This window comes from Rhinichthys klamathensis, unplaced genomic scaffold, assembly GCF_029890125.1.
Source record: "Rhinichthys klamathensis goyatoka isolate OS25496 unplaced genomic scaffold, OSU_Roscu_1.1 h1tg000144l_1, whole genome shotgun sequence".
Lineage (NCBI taxonomy): Eukaryota > Metazoa > Chordata > Actinopteri > Cypriniformes > Leuciscidae > Rhinichthys > Rhinichthys klamathensis.
The window spans coordinates 24,590-50,940 of NW_026606679.1; the positions used below are offsets into that span (position 1 = coordinate 24,590).

Consider the following 26,351-nt stretch of genomic DNA (forward strand, 5'->3'; position numbering starts at 1 on the left):
AAACACTTTGTCTGGTGAAAAGACTTTTATTCAGTCAATGCCATCACCAAAGCAGGAACGCAAGGCGTACAACAAGAAGCAGTATTGCCTTTATTGCTCTAAGCCATATTCAAAAATGGCAAGACACCTTGAATTTGTCCATCGCAACGAAGTGGGGGTTGTAAAGGCAATAGCATTTCCAAAACATTCCAAAGAAAGACAAGTCCAGTTAAACCTCCTTAGAAAAAGGGGCAACTTTGCCCACAACACAGATGTGGTGAGACAAGGACATGGGGAGATGATTGCCTGCTACCGTCCAAAAAATAGACAAAGAGCCAAAGAATTTATTCACTGCATTTACTGCCAAGGGCTTTACAACAAGCATAGCCTTTGGAAGCATATCAAAAACTGTCCCCTTAAACCTAAAGAGGATGATGCCCAGGGCAGGAAAAGAGTTCGATCTCTGTGTGCTTTAAACACACCAGTTGGCTTAGAAGTGAGCAAAGGTTTCAAGAAAATACTGTCCTTTATGAACTATGATGAAGTTTCGCGTGTAGTTCATACTGACAGATGCATCATGCAGCTGGGGGAGCACATGTTCAACAGGATGGGGTCTGATGTGACCAAACATGACTACATCAGACAGAAGATGAGAGAAGTAGGCAGACTTCTTCTTGAAGCAAGGAAGATTACCCCACTGAGAACAATGGTAGACTTCTTCATACCAGCAAACTTCAAACATGTCATAGCAGCTGTTAAAGTTTTATGTGGCTACAATGAAGAGAAAAACTCCTACCGCATTCCTTCTTTAGCTCTCAAACTTGGGCATTCTTTAAACAAGGTCTGTAGCATTGTTGAGAGCAATGCCATGATGTATGGAGATCATGATCGTGCTGAATGCGCCCGAGACTTCAGGAAAATACACCAGGCAAGGTGGAATGAGTACATTTCTGCTGGTGCTATAACTACATTGAAAGAAGCCAAGTGGAACACACCACAGATCATTCCTTTCACTCAGGATGTCAAAGTCCTGCACACACATCTTGAAAAGAAACACGATGGGCTCCTAAGTAAGCTCAGAACTTGCCCTTCTGCTGACAGCTACTCTGCTCTAGCCAAGGTCACACTGTCCCAGGTCATCCTGTTCAACCGAAGGAGAGAAGGTGAGGTATCCCGGATGCTTTTGTCAGCTTTTAAAAGTAGGGATTCTTCTGAGCTACACAAAGACATTGCCATCTGTCTGTCTGAGTTTGAGAGGAAGCTGTGTCTGCACTTCACAAGAGTTGAGATCCGGGGTAAACGAGGCAGAAAGGTTCCTGTGCTCCTCAAGCCTTCCATGGTTTCTGCCATGGAGCTGCTCGTTGAAACGCGGGAGCTTTGTGGTGTTCCAGCAGAGAATCCCTTTATGTTTGCCAGATGTGGAGCAATGTCAGCCTACAGAGGTGGAGAGTGCATCAACAAAGCTGCTTGCGAATGTGGCATAAAGAACCCTGAAGCACTGTCATCAACTAGGCTCAGGAAACACATAGCAACCATGTCTAAAATTCTTAACCTTGATGAGAATGAAGCAGACCAACTGGCTGATTTCCTTGGTCACGATATCAGAATCCACAGACAGTATTACCGGTTACCAGAGGGAACACTGCAGCTGGCAAAAATGAGTAAAGTCCTAATGGCCATGGAGAAAGGAACACTGTCTGACTACAAAGGAAAGAAACTTGATGACATTGAAATTGACCCAAATGGTATGAGTATATTTAGTCTGTGTGTATCTGTGCTGTACTTATTTGCAAAACACATCATGTCACAGATACTAAGTATAAGCAATATAGTGTTAATTTTATTGTCATTTAATTATTTAGAGCAACTTGAGGCCCAAGGTGATTCCATGTCAAGTGATGAGGAGGACTACAGTGACCTATCTCAGACAACAGCACCAGCAGAGACTGATCGACCTGTTCAACCTGTTCAATCTGATCAACCTGTTCAACCTGTTCAATCTGATCAATCTGTTTCACAGGTGGATCAATGTAAGAAAAATCTCTAAACTGCACAAACAACAATAATCAAATAAACATGAATTAGCTCCAAGCAGCAATATCCAGCCAAATTCAAATAATCAACACATGAGGACACAATCTTGATTTGGTCTTTACTCACCGATTTAGTTGTAATGAGAATTTACTTTTTAACTATTTCATAGGTTCTTCACACGCTCCAAAAAAGAAATGGGAGGACAGTGAGGTAAAAGCAGTAGAGAGACACATGATGAAGTTCATCAAGACATGCAAAGTTCCTGGTAAGCAAGACTGTGAAAGATGCATTCACGCAGAGCCAGAAGCTTTGAAGCAGCGAACATGGACTGGTGTGAAAAATTATGTGCGGAACAGGATCACGACTCTTAAAAGAAAGGGTGGTTTGTAGGGAGCCATCAACACTTCAACACTTTGCATATTATGCTCTTTTTGTAAGAAATTGAGCTTAATTAAAAGAAATGAGGATAAAGGTGTAGAAATATTCTGAGGATGGAATGAAACAGAATATAAAGTGAAAAGTTAGAGTATAAGAAAGCTAATGAAGAAGTAGAGGATAGTAATATAGTCTAATTTCATTTATTCAGTTTTCTTTGTTCAGTTGCAATGAAGTTGGATGGAATGTCATGTTAAACTTTTTGATATTTCTGTTATAGAGGGAGGAGAGAATGTAAAGATGATAAAGTGAAGAGTGATTAGCTGTGTTGGACATGGGCTGTGGCTGGATGTAACCGATCGGTGAGAGTTGCCGTGTGGAGGCGGGAGGAGCTGAAAACTGAGACGTGAGTTTGACACTTTCTGCTTCCCGTAGTGACGCTTGCGCTGTGTTTGCATACTTTACCACAGCTGAAGTGGAATAAATGCATTATTTGCCAAATACACCGATATTTCAGAGACATTTTGATTCAATACATGTACTGCTTAATACAGCGTCTGTTTGTACAAGAATATAGTTCAACATAAGCCTAAATCCCAATGAAGTGGGGTCTACATTGTATCAGTTTTATTTTGATAACCATGACAATATAACATCGCGACTACATGAAAAGAGCTTTCACTGTTATAAAAAACAGATTTGTGCGGTGGATTCGGCAAATCGTGGATCAGTTGTGTCGTCATCAGAGCTCGTGAGTCGCTCTGGAGAAAGTGCTCTGGCTGAGTCCTGCTCTCGAATCGCTCTCGCCGTACTCTGAGACCATACGTCACAGTCACGGGGCGTCGCTGTCTGAAGCCGTACACAAGCTCTAACCGTCATGCACTGCTCAAGTCAGCCGTCTGTGCAGCGCTGTCCAACAAGTTCAACAAGCATAAAGCTCTCCTCCCTCTTTACATCATCTTTATATTCTCCTCCCTCTTTACATCCCCTTTACATTCTCCTCCCTCTTTACATCTGTAAAGTAAAGGGGATGTAAAGAGAAGGAGTGAATGTAAAGAGGAGAGAATGTAAAGAGGATGTAAAGAGGGAGGAGAGAATGTAAAGAGGATGTAAAGAGGGAGGAGAGAATGTAAAGAGGATGTAAAGAGGGAGGAGAGAATGTAAAGGGGATGTAAAGAGGGAGGAGAGAATGTAAAGGGGGTGTAAAGAGGGAGGAGAGAATGTAAAGAGGAGAGAATGTAAAGAGGATGTAAAGAGGGAGGAGAGAATGTAAAGAGGGAGGAGAGAATGTAAAGGGGATGTAAAGAGGAGGAGTGAATGTAAAGAGAGAATGTAAAGAGGATGTAAAGAGGGAGGAGAGAATGTAAAGAGGATGTAAAGAGGGAGGAGAGAATGTAAAGAGGATGTAAAGAGGGAGGAGAGAATGTAAAGGGGGTGTAAAGAGGAGGAGTGAATGTAAAGAGGAGAGAATGTAAAGAGGATGTAAAGAGGGAGGAGAGAATGTAAAGAGGATGTAAAGAGGGAGGAGAGAATGTAAAGAGGATGTAAAGAGGGAGGAGAGAATGTAAAGGGGATGTAAAGAGGGAGGAGAGAATGTAAAGGGGGTGTAAAGAGGGAGGAGAGAATGTAAAGAGGGAGGAGAGAATGTAAAGGGAATGTAAAGAGGGAGGAGATAATGTAAAGGATGTAAAGAGGGAGGAGAGAATGTAAAGGGAATGTAAAGAGGGAGGAGATAATGTAAAGGATGTAAAGAGGGAGGAGAGAATGTAAAGGGAATGTAAAGAGGGAGGAGATAATGTAAAGGATGTAAAGAGGGAGGAGAGAATGTAAAGGGAATGTAAAGAGGGAGGAGAGAATGTAATGGATGTAAAGAGGGAGGAGAGAATGTAAAGAGGAAGGAGAGAATGTAAAGAGGGAGGAGATAATGTAAAGGATGTAAAGAGGGAGGAGAGAATGTAAAGAGGGAGGAGAGAATGTAAAGAGGGAGGAGATAATGTAAAGGATGTAAAGAGGGAGGAGAGACTGTAAAGAGGGAGGAGAGAATGTAAAGAGCATGTAAAGAGGGAGGAGAGAATGTAAAGGGGATGTAAAGAGGGAGGAGAGAATGTAAAGAGGGAGGAGAGAAGAGAATGTAAAGAGGGAGGAGAGAATGTAAAGGGGATGTAAAGAGGGAGGAGAGAATGTAAAGAGGGAGGAGAGAATGTAAAGGGGATGTAAAGAGGGAGGAGAGAATGTAAAGAGGGAGGAGAGAATGTAAAGGATGTAAAGAGGGAGGAGAGAATGTAAAGGATGTAAAGAGGGAGGAGAGAATGTAAAGGATGTAAAGAGGGAGGAGAGAATGTAAAGGGGATGTAAAGAGGGAGGAGAGAATGTAAAGAGGGAGAAGAGAATGTAAAGAGGGAGGAGAGAATGTAAAGAGGGAGGAGATAATGTAAAGGGGATGTAAAGAGGGAGGAGAGAATGTAAAGGGGATGTAAAGAGGGAGGAGAGAATGTAAAGAGGGAGGAGAGATTGTAAAGAGGGAGGAGAGAATGTAAAGGATGTAAAGAGGGAGGAGAGAATGTAAAGAGGGAGGAGAGAATGTAAAGAGGATGTAAAGAGGGAGGAGAGAATGTAAAGAGGATGTAAAGAGGGAGGAGAGGATGTGAAGAGGGAGGAGAGAATGTAAAGAGGGAGAAGAGAATGTAAAGAGGGAGGAGAGAATGTAAAGGGGATGTAAAGAGGGAGGAGAGAATGTAAAGAGGGAGAAGAGGATGTAAAGAGGGATGAGAATGTAAAGGGGATGTAAAGAGGGAGGAGAGAATGTAAAGAGGGAGGAGAGAATGTAAAGAGGGAGGAGAGAATGTAAAGAGGGAGAAGAGAATGTAAAGCGGGAGGAGAGAATGTAAAGAGGGAGGAGATAATATAAAGAGGATGTAAAGAGGGAGGAGAGAATGTAAAGAGGGAGGAGGGAACGTAAAGAGGGAGGAGAGAATGTAAAGAGGATGTAAAGAGGGAGGAGAGAATGTAAAGAGGATGTAAAGAGGGAGGAGAGAATGTAAAGAGGGAGGAGAGAATGTAAAGAGGGAGAAGAGAATGTAAAGAGGGAGGAGAGAATGTAAAGGGGATGTAAAGAGGGAGGAGAGAATGTAAAGAGGGAGGAGAGAATGTAAAGAGGGAGGAGAGAATGTAAAGAGGGAGGAGAGAATGTAAAGAGGGGGGAGAGAATGTAAAGAGGGAGAAGAGAATGTAAAGAGGGAGGAGAGAATGTAAAGAGGGAGGAGATAATGTAAAGAGGATGTAAAGAGGGAGGAGAGAATGAATGTAAAGAGGGAGGAGAGAATGTAAAGAGGGAGGAGAGAATGTAAAGGGGGATGAGAATGTAAAGGGGATGTAAAGAGGGAGGAGAGAATGTAAAGAGGGAGGAGAGAATGTAAAGAGGGAGGAGAGAATGTAAAGAGGGAGGAGAGAATGTAAAGAGGGAGGAGAGAATGTAAAGAGGGAGAAGAGAATGTAAAGAGGGAGGAGAGAATGTAAAGAGGGAGGAGATAATATAAAGAGAATGTAAAGAGGGAGGAGAGAATGTAAAGAGGGAGGAGAGAATATAAAGAGAATGTAAAGAGGGAGGAGAGGATGTAAAGAGGGAGGAGAGAATGTAAAGGGGATGTAAAGAGGGAGGAGAGAATGTAAAGAGGGAGAAGAGGATGTAAAGAGGGATGAGAATGTAAAGGGGATGTAAAGAGGGAGGAGAGAATGTAAAGAGGGAGGAGAGAATGTAAAGAGGGAGGAGAGAATGTAAAGAGGGAGGAGAGAATGTAAAGAGGGAGAAGAGAATGTAAAGAGGGAGGAGAGAATATAAAGAGGATGTAAAGAGGGAGGAGAGAATGTAAAGAGGGAGGAGAGAATGTAAAGAGGATGTAAAGAGGGAGGAGAGAATGAATGTAAAGAGGGAGGAGAGAATGTAAAGAGGGAGGAGAGAATGTAAAGAGGGAGGAGAGAATGTAAAGAGGGAGGAGAGAATGTAAAGAGGGAGGAGAGAATGTAAAGAGGGAGAAGAGAATGTAAAGAGGGAGGAGAGAATGTAAAGAGGGAGGAGATAATATAAAGAGGATGTAAAGAGGGAGGAGAGAATTTAAAGAGGGAGGAGAGAATGTAAAGAGGATGTAAAGAGGGAGGAGAGAATGTAAAGAGGGGGGAAAGAATGTAAAGAGGGAGGAGAGAATGTAAAGGGGATGTGAAGAGGGAGGAGAGAATGTAAAGGGGATGTAAAGAGGGAGGAGAGAATGTAAAGGGGATGTGAAGAGGGAGGAGAGAATGTAAAGGGGATGTAAAGAGGGAGGAGAGAATGTAAAAGATGTAAAGAGGGAGGAGAATGTAAAGGGGATGTAAAGAGGGAGGAGAATATAAAGATGATGTAAAGAGGGAGGAGAGCTTTATGCTTGTTGAACTTGTTGGACAGCGCTGCACAGACGGCTGACTTGAGCAGTGCATGACGGTTAGAGCTTGTGTACGGCTTCAGACAGCGACGCCCCGTGACTGTGACGTATGGTCTCAGAGTACGGCGAGAGCGATTCGAGAGCAGGACTCAGCCAGAGCAGTTTCTCCAGAGCGACTCACGAGCTCTGATGACGACACAACTGATCCACGATTTGCCGAATCCACCGCACAAATCTGTTTTTTATAACAGTGAAAGCTCTTTTCATGTAGTCGCGATGTTATATTGTCATGGTTATCAAAATAAAACTGATACAATGTAGACCCCACTTCATTGGGATTTAGGCTTATGTTGAACTATATTCTTGTACAAACAGACGCTGTATTAAGCAGTACATGTATTGAATCAAAATGTCTCTGAAATATCGGTGTATTTGGCAAATAATGCATTTATTCCACTTCAGCTGTGGTAAAGTATGCAAACACAGCGCAAGCGTCACTACGGGAAGCAGAAAGAGTCAAACTCACGTCTCAGTTTTCAGCTCCTCCCGCCTCCACACGGCAACTCTCACCGATCGGTTACATCCAGCCACAGCCCATGTCCAACACAGCTAATGTAAAGGATGAAAGAGGGAGGAGTGAAGGTAAAGAGGGAGAAAATGGGGAGGAGTGAAGGTAAAGAGGATGGAAAAGAGGGAGGAGTGAAGGTAAACAGGTTGAAAAGAGGGAGGAGTGAAGGTAAACAGGTTGAAAAGAGGGAGGAGTAAAGGTAAAGAGGATGGAAAAGAGGGAGGATTGAAGGTAAAGAGGGAGAAAATGGGGGAGGAGTGAAGGTAAAGAGGATGGAAAAGAGGGAGGAGTGAAGGTAAAGAGGGAGAAAAGAGGGAGGAGTGAAGGTAAAGAGGATGGAAAAGAGGGAGGAGTGAAGGTAAAGAGGGAGAAAATGGGGGAGGAGTGAAGGTAAAGAGGATGGAAAAGAGGGAGGAGTGAAGGTAAAGAGGGAGAAAAGAGGGAGGAGTGAAGGTAAAGAGGATGGAAAAGAGGGAGGAGTGAAGGTAAAGAGGGAGAAAATGGGGGAGGAGTGAAGGTAAAGAGGATGGAAAAGAGGGAGGAGTGAAGGTAAAGAGGGAGAAAATGGGGAGGAGTGAAGGTAAAGAGGATGGAAAAGAGGGAGGAGTGAAGGTAAAGAGGTTGAAAAGAGGGAGGAGTGAAGGTAAAGAGGGAGGAGTGAAGGTAAAGGAGGAGGTAGAGATTTTGATGGGTGGATGGAGGAAATATCGAGGATGGTTGTGCACTGAGAATCATTCCCACCTCCAAGTTAATTGATTTTTCATTGTTCTTTTTTTTTTTTTTTATGTTTTTGAATTTCTGTCATTAACTGCAATGTGTACTTTCAACACAATGTGTTCAAGACTGTTAATATTAAAGAGTCATTTAATTGGAGTGTGTGTCACTCGAGTCCCCAAAGAGTCATTTAATCGGAGTGTGTGTGTCTCTCAAGTCCCCAAAGAGTCATTTACTTGGAGTGTGTGTCTCTCAAGTCCCGAAAGAGTCATTTAATCGGAGTGTGTGTGTCTCTCAAGTCCCCAAAGAGTCATTTAATCGGAGTGTGTGTGTCTCTCAAGTCCCCAAAGAGTCATTTAATCGGAGTGTGTGTGTGTGTGTGTGTGTCTCTCAAGTCCCCAAAGAGTCATTTAATCGGAGTGTGTGTGTCTCTCAAGTCCCCAAAGAATCATTTAATCAGAGTGTGTGTGTGTGTCTCTCAAGTCCCCAAAGAGTCATTTAATCGGAGTGTGTGTGTGTGTCTCTCAAGTCCCCAAAGAGTCATTTAATCGGAGTGTGTGTGTCTCTCAAGTCCCCAAAGAGTCATTTAATCAGAGTGTGTGTGTGTGTCTCTCAAGTCCCCAAAGAGTCATTTAATCGGAGTGTGTGTGTGTGTCTCTCAAGTCCCCAAAGAGTCATTTAATCGGAGTGTGTGTGTCTCTCAAGTCCCCAAAGAGTCATTTAATCGGAGTGTGTGTGTGTCTCTCAAGTCCCCAAAGAGTCATTTAATCGGAGTGTGTGTGTCTCTCAAGTCCCCAAAGAGTCATTTAATCGGAGTGTGTGTGTGTCTCTCAAGTCCCCAAAGAATCATTTAATCGGAGTGTGTGTGTCTCTCAAGTCCCCAAAGAGTCATTTAATCGGAGTGTGTGTGTCTCTCAAGTCCCCAAAGAGTCATTTAATCGGAGTGTGTGTGTCTCTCAAGTCCCCAAAGAGTCATTTAATCGGAGTGTGTGTGTGTCTATCAAGTCCCCAAAGAGTCATTTAATTGAAGTGTGTGTTTTTTTTGTTTGTTTTTTGGACAATTACTACACTTTACAGAAGAACATGACTAATGTGTTAAAGCCCCAGTGAGTTAGCCTGGCTCCGCCCTCCTACGCACTTCCGCTCAATTTTATTTTCCTTCAGTACTACGTCTGGGATTGTGCTGTAGACTTTGGTTTCCAGAAATAATTTTTTTACCGGTCCAATCAGCGAACAGAGGGAGTGGCTGAGAACGATGACGTTGATGTAGCGCGTCAGTTTGAGTTGGAGTTCAGTAATGGCAGCGGAGAAAGACGTGAGAAAATCTATTCGGTCCGTTGTTGCAAAACTGCCGAATATCCAGAAGTTAAAGCCGGAGCAAGATCAATGTTTGCTAAGTGTTGTTGGTGGCCATGATGTTGTGGCCCTCCTCCCCAAGGGGTTCGGGAAAAGTTTAATTTTCCAGCTCACTCCGCTAGTGGTGAATGAGTTAGCTAAGGCGAACGATAGGATGCAAAGCCGATAGTTGTTGTCGTCTCCTCTTGTTGCACTAATGGAGGACCAAGTGAGGGAGGCAGAAAGGTTAGGAGTTGGTGCTGGGCAGCTCGGCGTGCACGATGATCACTGTACAGCATTTGCGGCAGATCCGAAACGACCGCAGCGGCGTATTGTTAATGATTACACCCAGCTTCGACAGTTGACTGAATACATCACTGTCCTTAGTGTCAAATAAACATTTAGAATTTAGAATTGTTCCTTGAACTCTTAAATTCGATGAACAAAACATGCAGCTCTCGTTGACAGACATCTTATTCTAAACATAATCCTCTGATCATTCGGACTTGTTTTTTTATTGCTTAAAACAATACACAAGTAATAACAGAAAACATAATACAAAAACAAACAAAAAATAATAATAAAAACAAAACAAAAATAAAACAGTAGGAGGATAATATAAAATAAACATGAACAAGTTAAGAGAATTACATGACACTGAAAAAGGAAAATAATTACAAACAGTTAATGTTTTTAAGGCTTTTTTTGTTCTCAGACAACTTAATTGAAAAGAGGTATTTTTAAAATTCTTTCACAAATATAAGAAAGAGAGGTTTAGCATTTAGATATTTAGATTTATGAATATGGAATTCGGACTTGTTGTTTCCAGCCGGTTACGGCGCATGACATACGTCACGACCACACGTTAGCGATTGGCTATGGCAGATCCTGAGTGACGCTGGGCAGATCCAATAGTTTTGAACTTTAACAGAGAACCCGCCTACAAGGAAGTAAACGTTTCTCAATGGAGCGAGGCCAGACTCTCTGTACAAATGAAATGTACGAGAGTCTGGTAGAACCAGGCTACCAGTGAGTAGCCAAAGACTCAAGATGTTTTTGTGATAATGATTATTTTGCAGTCGATGCTAAATTAACTAGAGGGATGCAGGCCGTGGTCTTAGAAAAACTATTTAGGCTATATATATATATATATTAGTTTGCGTGCCGTGTGCTCGGCTGCTTGCTGTGTTGTGATCGTAATTATACGATCACGCGAGAGAGAAAGTAGATGTGTGCAGTTTCAGCCGTCCTCCTCTGATTGTGATGTGATCGAAATAACAAACAAAACAATTTTGTAAAATGATATATGAATCATTTTTATTTTATCATATATCATTTTACAAAACTTTTTTGTGCATGTGCTCCCGCACACACAATTTCAGTCACAACACGCAGTCAGAGGATGCGCTGAAACATCAGCTCGCGATGCTGTTCCCTTCATTCATAACTCGGACTGAGAAGGATAGGCTATATTTGTGTAAATAGTTGTGCAACTGCGCAAACTTTATGAAGTTTAATGTTTGGGTTCCAGGGGAATTTATGACTGTTTCACCTTTTCAACCTCATCAAAGTTTCGTAATTAGTAAGTTCTGTGCTTTTTCTCTTTTTTTTCTTGTGTGCTGACTGATGAGGGGCCGATGTGCCTTGGTGAAACGGTGTTTGTACATGTAGCTTATTTTTTTAATTATCGTGGCAAGCAATCATAAAATACAGCATATTGCACAAAAAAAAAGCAATTTACTGAGAAACGGACCTCGGGTTTGGGTCGGGCTCAGGCTTAAAATATAACCGTAATGTTCGGGTCAGGTTAAATGATTTCGGGTACGGGCCGGGTTTGGGCTTAAGTTTAAAGCCTGTGCTGACCTCTACTTCAGGCACATAACTTGTAAAATTTCAGCAATTATTAAATGACTTCTGTAGAGCTGTTTTACAGTTGAAATAGAATTGAGCTGAATAATGACACTATTGTCTTCAGTTCCATCTTTGGTTCTCTCTGATAGTCAATCAATCAAATACAGTCAAATGAATAATATTTCTGAATGTTAATTGTCATTCCCCAACTGAGCAGTGAAGGACACTTCATCTCAAGCTACAAATCAGACAAAAATGTTGGCTACCCATTTTCTGTGATCTTGACGAAATAAAAATAAAAATAAAAAACTGTTTACTCACTAAATATATACCATCTCAACAAAGTCCTGATATTATACCTTTACCAGAATCTGTGTATCACCATGGTCCTCAAAGTATGACTTAACCAGAGTCTGTGTATCACCATGGTCCTCAAAGTATGACTTGATCAGAGTTTGTGTTTAATGTCCCCAAAATGGACATAAAAAATACTGTCCCTAAAGTGAAGGCAAAATGTCAGGTCTTTAAGGAAGACTTTTATTAATAAAATCAAGTGATAAGTGTGATGACAGCTTCTCCAGAAGTGCAGTCATGTCTTTCTTTTGTCTCTAGACCCTTCAGAAAGGGGTGTCCCTAAAGGTAGGGTTCCCAGTCATACGTCCTCACATTGTGGTTAAGTAGGTATGTGTGTGTGTGTGTGTGTGTGTGTGTGTGTGTGTGTGTGTGTGTGTGTGTGTGTGTGTGTGTGTGTGTGTGTGTGTGTGTGTGTGTGTGTGTGTGCGTGTGTATTTGGCAGCAAAACTCTACGGCCTCTGTCTGACATTGAGTCTTGGCACTGCTCTTTGACTGAATCCCAGCAACGGTCTGAATAAAACTGTCACACACACTGGCATCAGCGGCCATTTTGGATATGTCAGTCATTCGGTCTCTGAAGTGATTTCATTTCCTGTCTTAAAATGCCATCCGGTACTGGCAGGCGGACTGACTAAACTGAAGTGTTTCAGTGTTTTTGTGCTCTCTACTAACTAGAACTGTTCAAATATACAAACTCCGTTTTGATTCGTGCCTCACAAGTTCTTCCTCAACCTAAGCAAGAGATGCTTAGGATCCTTCCCGCTCTGTATTATTAATTATGCACATTATTCCTGTCATTATCACATGTAAAAAAGGTAAAGCGTGCGACACAGTGCATTCAAATCTCCACAGGTAACACTTCCAGCTTCCTTTCCAGCTTCATACAACACGGACAATATTATAAGTATGAAAAGAATGAATCACATGCCACATCATATGATAATAAAACATAAAGACATGAGCTAAAATGCTAATTCTGACTGTACAATCTGTCATATTGCAGTGCAGTGAATTACCATACTGCACTCAGACAGCAGCAGAAACTGTCCTGTTCAGTCTCTCTGTGATGCTCATCAGAAACACACTGTCCTGATTCATAATCCCGTGCTGCTGTGTCCACAAACACCATCCTAACAGTATTTGCAGGAGTTGCTGTGAAATACATAAGATGGTACCAAAATGAATTGAAATTGAAATGAACCCCCCACCCCCCGCACGCTTTTTAGATTATTTACATCTGTTCGTTTAGCAGACACTCTTATACAAGCGACAAATAAATTAACAAGTATACTTTGTATATGTTGCTCAAAAAACATCTTCCTGTATCAAAAGGTTTTGCATATATGACAAATGTTGGATCAGTATCAGCACTAGAACAATACAACCAGAAGCATATGCTCTCATTTACTCACCGCCAAGCTGTTACAGACTCGTTTGGCTTTCTTTCAGCTGTGAAACACAAAAGGAGAAATTTTGAATATTGGAGACACAAAAGAACCACAAAACGCAAAAAGACACAAAATAACCATAAAAGTAGTCTAAGAGTCTCAGCATAGCAGAATTACACGGTTATTCTAATTTGACTAGATATGGGAAAAACACTATTCTTAACACGTTTGGAACAAATATATTTAGTCTATTAACAAAGACATGTTTTTTTTATTATTATTTTTTAAATTTGTCTAGTGATGGCAAAATGCTTAATGTCTTGAATTTGTTTATGTTTTTTAAATTGTGTTATGAATTCCAAACTTTCATTTACTGTATCAAAATGTAGTAGTGAAAGTTTGCAATGTTTTCCAAATTATAGTTCAATGCAAATTTTGCCTTAACATAGTTTTAAAATTAGTTTCTAATGGCTTCCTAAAGACATGTTTAAGGCTAAAAAAACAACAACAAAAAACGAATGGATATCAATGCTTGGGTCTCTGTGGCCTATATGACTTGTGCATGATATTCCAAGTCTTCTGAAGTCATATGGTAGCTTTGTGTAGGTGTAGCACTCCCCTGCCCTTATGAGGTATTAGCGGCAGCAGTTTTTAACCCCCTTGTTAGCGCGCCCGCCTCCCACGCCGGAGACCCGGGTTCAAATCCCGCTCGGAGTAGATCGAGTAAAACCGATTAAATTTGGTGCCGTGACCCAGGTGAGAGTGAGGTTTAGGGGATGAGTGTAACGGAGGCCAGCTAGTGAGAGCTGTGCAGGTAAACCTCACTCCCCTGATCTCTAGAGGCGCACTTAGCGTCCTTGTTTGTGTGCCTGCCTCCCATGCCGGAAACACAGGTTCATATCCCGCTCGGAGCGGTGCGAATAGAACCAGAGGGGTTGCATTGGTGCCGTGACCCGGATGGGAGCGAGGTTTAGGGAGGTGAGTGTTACTAACATAGGCCAGTAAGATCTGTGCGTGTAAACCTCACTGCCCTGGCCTCAAGAGGCGAGCTAGCGACTGATGCTAGAAGCTGCAGTCTTTAGCATCCTTGTTCGAATCCCACTCGGAGCGGGTCGAGTAGGACAGGTTACACGAGGAACAAATTGATAATTAAGTCATTGAGTGGGTTATTAACTGGTTAACTGACTGGATCACTGAGTGAGTTGAACTTGAGAACTCAAACAGTTCAAGTTGTGATTGATTCAATAAAAATGTTGAACTCAAAAGAATAATTTTATCATAAATCAGAGGTTGCAGCTTCTTCAGAAATGTGCTAAAGTCTGAAAAAGTCACACAAAAAAAGAAGTCGCAAAGGGGACCTAGTATCCCCTTTTCAGAGCCTTTATTTCAAGTCGTGTTCTCATGCTTGAATGCTTGACTGTCTAATTCCTTTCTCTATTAAGCCCCTCCTTCCAAAAACCACAATGTGCTCTTATTGGTCGGCTGGACCAGTGTGTTGTGATTGGTGAACCGCTTTGAGTGTGTTTCGGAAATGTCACGCTCCTTACCACATTTTTGTACCAAAATACCTGGAAGAAAACTACAATAGAGGCATTGCAGGAAGTTCAGAAATAATAACTCCCTTTGGTGTGACTTTGTGCTTTGTAATTTTGCAGACCGTTGTCATGCTAAAACAGCAACGTTACACACTTAAGAAAGCTGAACGTGTAAAAAAAGCATTATAGATCCTCTTTAAGTCTTGAAGTCGGAAGTCTTAAAAAAAAGTCTTAAATGTCTGTTCTTCACATAAAGCTATCATTTGACTTCAAAAGACTTGCCATTTAGTGCACAAGTCATATGGGCTACCTTTAGGATCAATTTTATTGATCATTTCATTATTTTGGCCTCATTTATGTTTATTATATTGAAAATAGTGTCCAGGATATTCGCTTAGCTTACTCTAAAAGTCATCCAGGTTTTTAACAACAACATTTTCCTTTTTGGGTGAACTATCCCTTTAAGGAATATTATAGATTATACAATATGCCGCATTACAGTGCAGTGCTGTGAATTTCCACACTGCTGTCAGGCGGCTCGAAATAGTCTCTCTTTCGTGTTCATCAGAAACACACTGACCTGATCCATCATCTTTTTTTCTCGGTTTCTGAATCATCCCCTCCATCAAACACACACCATGACTCCTCTGGCAAGATTCGACTCTACTCTCCGACTCTCTCTCTCTGTGTCTCTGAGGCATTGGCACACTGCAGATCTGTGTTGGTGGCACGCAGCGAGGAAGAAAGATATAGAAAGAGAGAGACAGACAGACTCAGCAGGGGTCTGTCTTCACACGAGACCCTCGCTGTTCTGCTCTGACACACGCTAGCATCCTCTCCACTGAAGAGAAACCCCACTGAGGTGCTGTCATCCGTCACAGACGAGATCTCAGTCTCTCTCCGGGTGGATGTGGAGCCAGTGGCCACCGATTCATGGTTATGGCCTTGATGGTGGCTGTTTTAGTGGCTAGAGAAAAACAGGACGAGTAATGCTGGATTTGATGGACAGATTCGTGATTTTCTCTCCTTGGAAACTTTCCTTGCTCTTATGTTGCTCTTGAAACTTTTCTCAGATATGTTTCTGCTAAACATTCAACTGGAGAAATGAAAAGAGTTCACTCAAATATGAAAGATTTGTCATCATTTACTCACCCTCCTGTTGTTCCAAATGTTGACCAGGGACTGTCACGTGTTAAAATTGACAATATTTTTACAGTCATGTTACAGTATTCTGCCACAGTATTTAGTCTTTAAGGCTAAAAACATCCGAAAAACATTCCACAAACATTGTAATGTGGCCTAGTTATATTTTGGATATAAATGTAGGCTAATCATAGCTGACTAACATGATTCTCTTACCATTTCATCCTAATCAATATATATATATATATATATATATATATATATATATATATATATATATATATATATATATATATATATACAGAATGTGCATTTTAAACATGCCTTTTATGGTAAATTATTATTTTATTTTTTTTACTTTTTGAGGCTATATGTAATTATCTAGAAAACGTCTTGGTTACTAACATAACCTCGGGCGCATCCCGAATTGGTAAGTGTGGTTTCTAAAATATTTGTAAAACTTTGCATGCGACATTACTTAACTAAATAAAATAAAATCAATTTAAAAAAGAGTGTGTTTTTGTGTGTGGTTTCCAAAACATTTATAATTATTGAACTGCAGCATTACTTAACTAAATGTAATAAAATAAAATAAATGACAGAACATTTAACATTTTTAAAACTTTGCACTGAAACATAACTTAATGAAATAAAACAAATGACAAAACATTGCACTTTTTGGGTTGTTTTCTTAAACATTTTTTTTAAATTGCATTGCGACATTAATTAACTAAATAAAATAAATTACAAAAAGTTTGTAAATTTGTTGTGTGTGGTTTCTAAAACAATTATAAACATTGCACTGCAACATTACTTAACTATTTTTTTTTTGTGTGTGAATATAATAAATATAATATAATATAATACCTATAATAGGACTTTGAGATTGAGATATACAATAATTGTATTCCTACAGGCCATGCTCTGACATAACCACAAGTGTTTCAATTGATTTTTTTATTTTTCATAGCCCCACAAACACACAAAATCAGTCCTGCCAAACACTGTCAGAAAACAACACACTGAATATGAATGAAACAGGTCTACATCTCTCTTTCTGCTGGGAACCATCACTGAACGTGCTTTGATGTGCACAGAGTGGAGAATCTCTCTCTCTCTCTCTGGAGATGCTTTGATGTGAATGGAGGAGAAAATAATCTACCTTCTTTCTCTCCGTCTCTCTGTCTGTCTGTCTTCCTCCGGGCAGGCGAGTGCAGTTTCAGCAGCGCAGGGGTTCACGATGGCGGAGTGTTCAGTCGGATCTTTCAGATCCTGTACAGGAATGAGGAGGTGACCCTGGAGGACCGCATGAGCTTCAGAGTGCACCTGCTGCTGGACGGTGAGAGGGTGAGTGTCCCGCTGCTCTGAGAACAGAAGTGAGGCTCATGCTGTGGATTATGGTATCAGCAACCTAGTATTGACAAAAAACTGGGCTGGTAGCTGAAAGGTTGTAGGTTCAAATCCCACTATAAAAAATCGGCTACACAGAATACAGCGTGAGATGGAATATGAAGAACTTGTTCCTACTTCAATCAAAATGCTTCTAACTTAAAATACGCAGAAGTAAATCGCAAATATTATAGGGTGGAAACTTGCATACACTACCGTTCAAAACTTTATTTTTTTTATCCTCACCAAGGTTGCATTGAATTGATAAAAATATAGTGAAAACAATAATATTGTGAAATTATATTTTTAAAATATTTAAAATAACTGTTTTCTATTTTAAAGGGTAACTAAACACTAAACCAACTTTTTTTTAGTTAATGATCTGTAAGACTGGGTCTTTATTAGTGCTGTTCATTGATTCAAGTAACTTTTTTGACTTTGGGTATAAAGTGTTTTAATTCTATATATGGTGTAAAAACATCCCAAAAACCTCTTCAGGTTGAACGGTGACTACTGCAGTTGAATTTTCCATATTGGATGTTTGCGGTAGTTCGTGACGGTAGCGGTGAGAGCTGACGTAAGCAGGTTTCAGCTTACCACGCCCTTGGTACGAGCTACCCCGCCCATGGCAGTTTAAAAACCATCTTGTTTCGTCAAAACCACTGTAGCGAGTCAGGAGTTGGAATTGCGAGTATTGAAAACGATCAGGATAGAGTATCCGTTCATCCCCTTTATCTCCGCTGGGCTCCGCCCACTTTTCCAGCATTTTTTCAAATATTGCCAGTGGGTGGAGTCAGGCTCTGACCAGGGGTTTAGTTACCCTTTAATGTATTTAAATTTCCAGACTTCAGTGTCACATTATCCTGAAGAAATCATTCTGATTTGGTGCTCAAGAAACATTTCTTATTATTATCAATGTTGAAAACATTATATTTGTGTAGAACTGTTTCTACACAAATTGTGTAGAACTCTTTTTTATTTGTGTATTAATATTTTTGTAGTGGAAAATAGTGGAACATTTTTTTCCAGGAGTCTTGTAAATAGAAAGATTAAAAGATCATTTATTTGAAATAGAAATATTTTGTAACAAAATACGAGCTTTTACTGTACTGTACAGTATCTGACGATTTCTGAGAAACACTGTTGAAAGTGGATTGAACCGAGCAGCACAACAGCCAATCAGCAGTAGGGGGCGTGTCCACTCGTGATGGGGGAGGAGAGAGAGAGTGAGCAAGAGGGAGATTTGAAGAAAGACTGTAAAAAGAGAGATGGCTGAGAGACATTACAAAAGAGAAAAGGTCAGAGGAATGAAAGCTTCCTAGTGCAATAACCAACTCTTTCTTGAATATATTCTTGTGCACTGTATGTTCATCTTTTGATCTTCCTTCCTTAGCCTCAGCTATGATAAAGAGATATCCACTATTGCATTGAGTGTTTGTGCAGTTTGGGGGTGGAGCAATGAAGAGAGGGGTGTGTTTGTGTGGGTTGATTTCAAATATCAACAGTGTTTCTCAGAAATCACTTACTGCACCTTTAATGAGGGGTGTACTAACTTTTTCCCACACAAGAATCTTTGTTCATGTAAGTTGTTACAAAATGTAAAATCCAAGTGCAATTTGTTTTATTTCTATTGCCTTTTATTGATCAACATTGATGAAATGCCAGTCCACTATCAGTATGACCAAAAATTTTCATAAACAAAAACAAAGAAAAATACTTTTCATGGGGTTTACTTATTATTTCACAGCATTGAATTATATTATTACACACTTTATTATATTCAAATATTATGACTAATCATACCCTGCTGATACACCAGCTCATTTCAGACATTATGAAATATGGGAAATGGGAAAAAGAGAGACAGAGAGAGGCAGGGAGTTGTGGGTGGGAGAGTGTCTAATCAGATTTCTATGGCCATCTTTCTTATTAACCTTGAAGCAGTTATCTCTGCCCGCTCTCCCTGTCTCACTCTCTGTCTCTCCCCCTCAGATAAGAGGTCTAAAAATAGCTTTCCATTTCCCCAGAGTGTGAGTTCAATCAATCCGTGTATCAATAATTGGGGCAGCCCTGTTTGTTTTCAAAGATCGGCGGAGGAGTACACCAGTTTATCAGAACGGGGTGAAACCTTCTGTCTACGTCACATGTTCTGTTTATACAGGAAATCTGTGGGAATAACACATGCTAAAACCATGTTTTTATTTGAAGGGTCCTTAAATATGTGTGCACATGTGAGAGCACATAAACATGTGATTGTGTGAAGTGGTTATTGGCTCCAGTGGCTGGAGAGTGCGCATTTATGTCATCAGTCTCTGAACTCTTTTAATCCAATCACAGTGTTGTATTCGGCATGAGGTCGCATAACACAGCGGACACTGTTGTGCCTGAACGTGTTCAATGAACGATAGTTCATGAACTCGTTCATATTTTGGGCGAACGTGAACTGAACGTACTGAATTACTGCCTGATGAACGTTACGGTGAACTCGTTCATTCTGGTGTCTGTGAAGTGTGAACGCACGCTCTCTCAGTTCAACTGTGTTCAATAGGGTGCCAGATTTCTATAGAGCCTTCCAGGCGAAAACCCGGCTAAAACACGCGTAAACAGGCCTTAAAGGTGAACTAAGTAACTTTTTTACCTTAACCGAACAGCGTTGGAGTCATTGTAATGTTTATATTACTGATTTCGTGTTGAATGGTGGTCGTCTCGCACCCCCCTGGTGCCTGTGAGCCGCAAAACCACCCTTGCAACTTTGAGCCGGCGAGCCGCCGACCTCAGTGTTAGGAAGTATCGTGTGATATCAGGTCTCGCGAGGTAACGAATTGCTTTACGGCAAAAAACAGATCTGATAAAATTCTGATAAAATGAGCATCAAACAGAAATAACCCGGCGCCGTATACATGTGGTGTTCGAGGCGCACATACAATACAGACTGCCGACAGTTAAACAGGGCGCGCGCAGCTCTTAAAGGGGCCATACCTTATTTCCACTCGTTACAGCGTCCATCCTACTGAACAGGTACCGGTGTACAGGGGGAGGGGATCCGGCCGTGAGTGCGAGCCATCTCTGCGTGAGTGCTATTCACGACAGTACAAGTACTCCACAGCGACTCTAGGGGTCGCTGTTTGACAAAAACGGAATTCCTACTTAGTGCTGCTTTAATATGTAGCGGAAAAAACACCCAATCTGGCAACACCAACCACCAGTGTCGCACCGCGGCCGCCGCATGCGTCATCAAGCAGCTAGCGAGGAGGCGTCGTATGATTATTTAAACGAGTTGTATGACAAGGGCCCTGTCCCAAATGGAACCCTAAGCACTTGCGGTCTTCCTCTGAGTCCGCACTTTCGTAACGTAATGCCGCTTTGACTGTTGGGAAGAAGTCTGCTGTGGAGTCCTCATCAGCACGGGCTCGGCAAAAGTGCGCATCAAGGGCGCAAATCGACCACACGGGGCGCTCGCGAGCACCCTTCTGAGATCTAAAAATGACAAATGGGACACACTACGGTCTCACGGACTTAACGGACACGCGCACGCGGCAGCCATTGTAAGTCCACAAGACCGAAAGTGCACATGAAGTGTGCCATTTGGGATTGGGCCAAGGTCGGTGACGATGGGAAAAATCTTACATTTCTGTGCAAACTTTGGCCGTCAATAAAATAATTGCTGTCTGTGGTTGTATATGGGCTGTGGCAATAATAATAAAATAAATAAAAAAAGCTCGCAGCAACATATGGAAAAAAGAACTATGAACTAGTTCATTTTTTGAAGTATGAACTATGAACTGAACTGGTTCATTTTAAAATTTGTGAACTGAACTTTGAACTAGTTCATGTAGAAAATGAACTTTCCCTGACAGCAGAGCATTCAAATGTTTTAAAAGACTGTTTCAACGCTGTTCTTTTACCTCAGCCTGCTCAGATTTGCGTTTTCGTCCTTTAGACGTGTGTCGTAAGTGTATGTTTCATCTTATTTTTGCACATGAGAAACAACAGTTACATGTTTGACATATGAGTGCATGTGGAATGAATATAACCTTAAATCACTTGAAGGGTCCCGCCATATCTAGGAATCGAACTATAGAGATCATAAAGACATAATGCAACCACTCAACACCACCACAACACCAACCAATCACAACATGAACGCTGTAGAAAAGATGGTGTTTTGTTTTTGAAACCTGCAGTTGGTTTTGACTGACAGGTGTGGTGATGTGTTTCTCTCAGGTGGAGGAAGCCATGAGTGAGGTGGACGTCCAGCTCAAACTAGATCTGCACTTCACTGACAATGAACAGCAGTGAGTCCCTCTCTCACTTTTCCACATTTTTCTCCCTCTGCATCATCCCTGCCTGTGTTCAGAATAGCGTACTATCATGTTAATTTTGCTATATGCGGTTGGTACTCTGCACAGTATGTGGATCTTCAGTATTCAGGGAATGACCTACTACTTTCCCTAAATGTTTAGTACACACGCAGAGCTTACTGCACTGGGTACTGTATCCCACAATGCAATGCACTTGATCTTCCACGTACAGAGATATGCATGAAAATGAAGCAGTATCAACCATGATTTTTAACATTGCAGACTACATTACAGTTGTTTTACTACATTGCTATTTATAAACAGCAGTAATATTGTGAAATATTATTAAAATTCAGAATAACTATTTTCTATTTGAATATGTTTTAATTTTCAGCATCATTACTCCAGTCTTCAGTGTCACATGATGCTTCAGAAATCATTCTAATATGCTAATTTGCTGCTCAAGAAACATGTATTATTATTATCAATGTTAAAAAACAGTTGTGCTGCTTAATATTTTTTGTGGAATCTGTGAGTTTTTTTGTCTTTACTGTCTCTTTTGATCTATTTAATGTAGATAAATAAAATTATTATAAAAAAAAATAAAAAAAAATCTTACTGACCCCAAATTTTTTACACACTTTTGTGTATGTTTGGTATGGAATAGTAGCCTTCTAGGTAACACTTTATTTTAAGGTGACGTAGTTGCACGTTACTACATGTACTACCTATAACTGTAAATTATGCATAATTAACAAGTAACTAACCCTAAACCAAACCCTAACTGTAACTCAAGTACATGTAGTTAATTAATATTACTCAGTACTAGTAAGTACAATATAACTACGTCACCTTAAAATAAAGTGTAAACGCCTACGACATTTGATAGAAAATAGTTTGTCAAAATTAATCTATCCAATTTTGAATAAAAATATCTTTACATTTGGCAGTTCAATGCATCAGTGCCAACAACGAGATACAAATCCCCTCTGAAATTGTTTCATCCATCACAGTGAAAAAGGAAGATCAAATCAAGCGCATTGCATTATGGGAGACGGTATTTCACATAGCACACTTTATTCAGTACATTTAGTAAGTCATATAGTTACACAAAACATTCAGAAGGTGAAAACAACTCACTGAATTAAACATGCAACTTTATGAGGTAGTGAGAGAACAGTGAATAAATTCATTTGAAACATTTGCAAACTATTTCACATGAAATTAAAAACTAAATATGCAAGTATTCCATTCCAAACACAGGCATTGCCTCCCTCTTTCCTGTAATTTGTATCATCTGTGTTTGTGTGTGTGTGTGTGTGTGTGTGTGTGTGTGTGTGTGTGTGTGTGTGTGTGTGTGCATGTGTGCGTATATTAATCAAGAACAGTAAGAGCAACTGCACAGATGGCCCTCAGCTTAAAATACTCTTTTACACACACACACACACACACACACACACACACACACACACACACACACACACACACACACACACACACACACACACACACACACACACACACACACACACACACACACACACACACACACACACACACACACACACACACACACACACACACACACACACACACACCTACACACCTATCTCAAAGCAGCACAAATGAGAGCAATTACTTGAGCCTCTTCCCTGCAGCGGAGCCCCAGAGCAGCGGTCGGGCCCCGTGGCCCCGTGGCCCCTGAGCTCTGCTGGGACGTCAGCGAGACCAGCTCATTAACTGCTCTACCTGTCCATCTCACTCTCCTCCTCATGCTCTCTCTCCATCTCAGGATTTTTTCCTTCATATTTTGAATTACGCTTTGTACCGTGTTGTGTTTTAGGGTTACAGGAAATGTCTGTAAACGTAACGGGAAATGTCCTGGCAGAAAATTACCTGTACCTTTTCCATTTTTCTGTGAATTTTTTTTTTTAAATATATATCTTGAATTCACTATAATTTGTTATATATTTCCCATATTACATATTTAATACTGTATAAAAATATAACTTATTTTAAATATTTCTAGATTTTTTTTTTTACATATCAAATCACAAGTACAGGTTAAATAATTTTTTTTATTTTTTTATTTAAATGGATGAGTTGAACCAGAAAATTTCACCGCAAAATTACACACAATAAAGACATATTATGTTCTGTTTCCGGTCTCCATCGTTTACATGCGTATGAACGGAGTTTGTAATTTGCTTATGCAAAGCGAATTACATTGCATTCAAGGTACACATTTATATTTTGTCAGTTCGTGCTTTCCCTGGAATCAAACCCATGACCTTGGCGCTGCTTGCATCATGATCTCCTGTTTGAGCTACACAGGAAAGCTTTAGATGTTTATTTTGTCCATGTCTTTGTGTGTTAGGTTGGCGGATCTCCCCTCAGTGCCTCTGATTAGCAGCAGGACGTTGGGTTTGCACTTCCATCCTCACCAAGGCCTACACCACCACCTGCCCGTCATGTTTGACTACTTCCACCTGTCCGTCATCTCCGTCTCAGTCCACGCCTCCCTGGTGGCACTGCACCAACCACTGATCAGGTGATCACACACAACTCCGCCCACCAGTTCTCAGCCAATCACCAATAGGGCACCAACTACCATGCCTTCATAATTTATTTTGCTGCTTTTCAAAAGCATTTTGTCTATAAATTTGATTGTTTTCTCCTCGTCCCAGACAAGGACACCATTATTATAAATATTGAACTGTTTTATCAATAATAATAATAATAGTACTTGCCATATACCACTAATGATGAAAGTTTGAAATTGATTTTTTTTTATAAAAATTTAATTTAATTTAATTTAGACATTAAGGCAACGAGGCAAGTATTATTTAGTTTAGCTGATCTGAATTACACAGTATATTAAAAAAACAGTTAATATTGTGAAATATTATTTCAATTTAAAATAACTGTTTCCTATTTTAATATAGTTTAATATATTTTACATTTATTTTAATTATTAATATAATTAACAAAGTGGGCTACATATACCATTCAAAAGTTTCGGTGTCTGTAAGATTTTTTTTTAAATAGTTTTGAAAGAAGTCTCTTATTATCACAATTTAAAATAAATGTTTTCTATTTGAATATATTTTAAAATGTAATTTATTCCTGTGATAGCAAAGCTGATTTTTTAATTTAATTTAATTTAATTTAATTTAATTTAATTTAATTTAATTTAATTTTATTTAATTTTAATACTTTTATCATTAGGTGTATGGCAAGTATTATTCATGGCTATGTTTCCTAGTTTACTGCTAAATCCTGTGTATTGTTTGTTGGATCTCCAGTTGGTAGGAGGTGTTACTGGCAGGATGTGATGTATTTTCACTGCTGTGGATCTGTTCTTTCAAACCGAGCTTTTAAAGTGCTAGATCTTTCCCTGAACCCTCCTGAAAGCAAAGCTGTCAAATCCAAAGTGTGTGTGTTTGTCAGCTGTTACGTGAAATGGATTTCAGAGAACAGAAGCTTCATTAGTCTCAAACATTCTCAAGACCGACGTTAAAGAAATAATCAGACATGTGGGTTTATGTTTGTGTGTAGCATTGTTTTCAGACAGACATGCAGTATAAATAATCTTCCCTTCCACTGATAACAGCTGCACACATTGATAACTCTACAGGTACTTACGCTCTGTGATTTGTCTTCTAGTTTTGCGCGCAGTGGTAGGGGGTCGTGGCTGGGGAAAGGGTCTCCCGAGAGCGAAGCTCCGCCCTCTGCGATGTCAGTGGAGAATCTGATGTTTGGGGCTGGATACTGCAAACCTGTCCCAACAGAGGTAACCACATACATCGAACCTGATCAAGACAACTCATTTTACACATAATCATGCGCTTAAATGATCGAGTTTTAATGAATCGTGTGAATAGCACAATTCTTGCAGTAGGCTATGCATATCGTATTTTCTGTATATAGAAAATCCATGTGGCCTATTATATTTGCCAAAATGTGCAGTACATTGTGAGATGATGTATGGGTATCCCACAATGCAATGCAACATAACTTGACCTTCCATTTTTAATGTAATGAATGAATTGAAGGTATCCTTACAATATGTAATGTGAAATAAAAAGGGGATATTTTGTCATTTTTTAAAACTTTCTTTGCATATTACTGGGTGCGAAATGCAATTATTTCGTTTAAAAATGCCAGGCAGTATGCATACCGGTAATATGCATTATACTAGTATTCCAAGTATTTTCCAATAATACCTGCTTCAACTGGCTCTAGACATTCAGGGCCATTTAGAGTTAAACGGCATAGATAATCTGACCTTTCTGACCAGAAGCTGAGGACAAAGTAGCCCTGCATTTTTCTCTGATTGGAAGAATTGAGAGGTTTCTCTTGCCTGTGGAGATTTCCATTTCGGCAGGAAAAGGTAACGAGGTCTCTCGTCTCCGTATGGGTCCTGCGTTTACACCCCCCCTGCAGGGCACTTTATTAAGTACAGCGTTACACTGGAGGGAGGCAGCGTTTGATCAGCGTAACGAGCCCAGCTTTACTGGCCTCCAAACATGAGGAGCAAGCACCTCTCTCTCTCTCTCTCTCTCTCTCTCTCTCTCTCTCTCTCTCTCTTTCTCTTCTTTCTATAAGCGCTCGCCAGCCTCCTCAGCAGTTTTACTTTAACCATGAAGCATATAATGTGATACTTTCCTCTCGGTATACTCTTTTCTCTATATATGCCATAAGATTAGATCTTTAAGCTGATTGGGTGATGAGTTGATGTTTGTGTATTTAGCAAAATGCATTTTGTAACTTAATGCATGGGTCATTAATCATTTAATGACCTTTGTCAGGTTTTCCCCCACAATTACAATGAATGAGGACTGGAGGTGTTAAACTTCTAAAAGCATCCGAAAATAGTTGGTTACACTTTATTTCGATGGGCCACTTTAGACATTCTACTAGTACTATGTATAAGTAACTTTGTAACTACATGTCAACTCTTATTAGAG

At 40.3% G+C, this 26,351-nt stretch overlaps 1 protein-coding gene across 1 annotated transcript in view; it reads left to right on the forward strand.

Annotated features, from left to right (window-relative positions):
* The first annotated feature begins 16,908 nt into the window (after positions 1–16,908).
* fam135b (family with sequence similarity 135 member B) overlaps positions 16,909–26,351 on the forward strand; it is a 39,272-nt gene continuing 29,829 nt past the window's right edge. The window contains exons 1-4 of the mRNA XM_056257772.1: positions 16,909–17,038; positions 21,305–21,375; positions 23,759–23,932; positions 25,048–25,174. Of these exons, the coding sequence (XP_056113747.1) occupies positions 17,000–17,038; positions 21,305–21,375; positions 23,759–23,932; positions 25,048–25,174 (411 nt within the window). The 5' untranslated portion in view covers positions 16,909–16,999. The remainder of the gene's footprint in view (positions 17,039–21,304; positions 21,376–23,758; positions 23,933–25,047; positions 25,175–26,351) is intronic.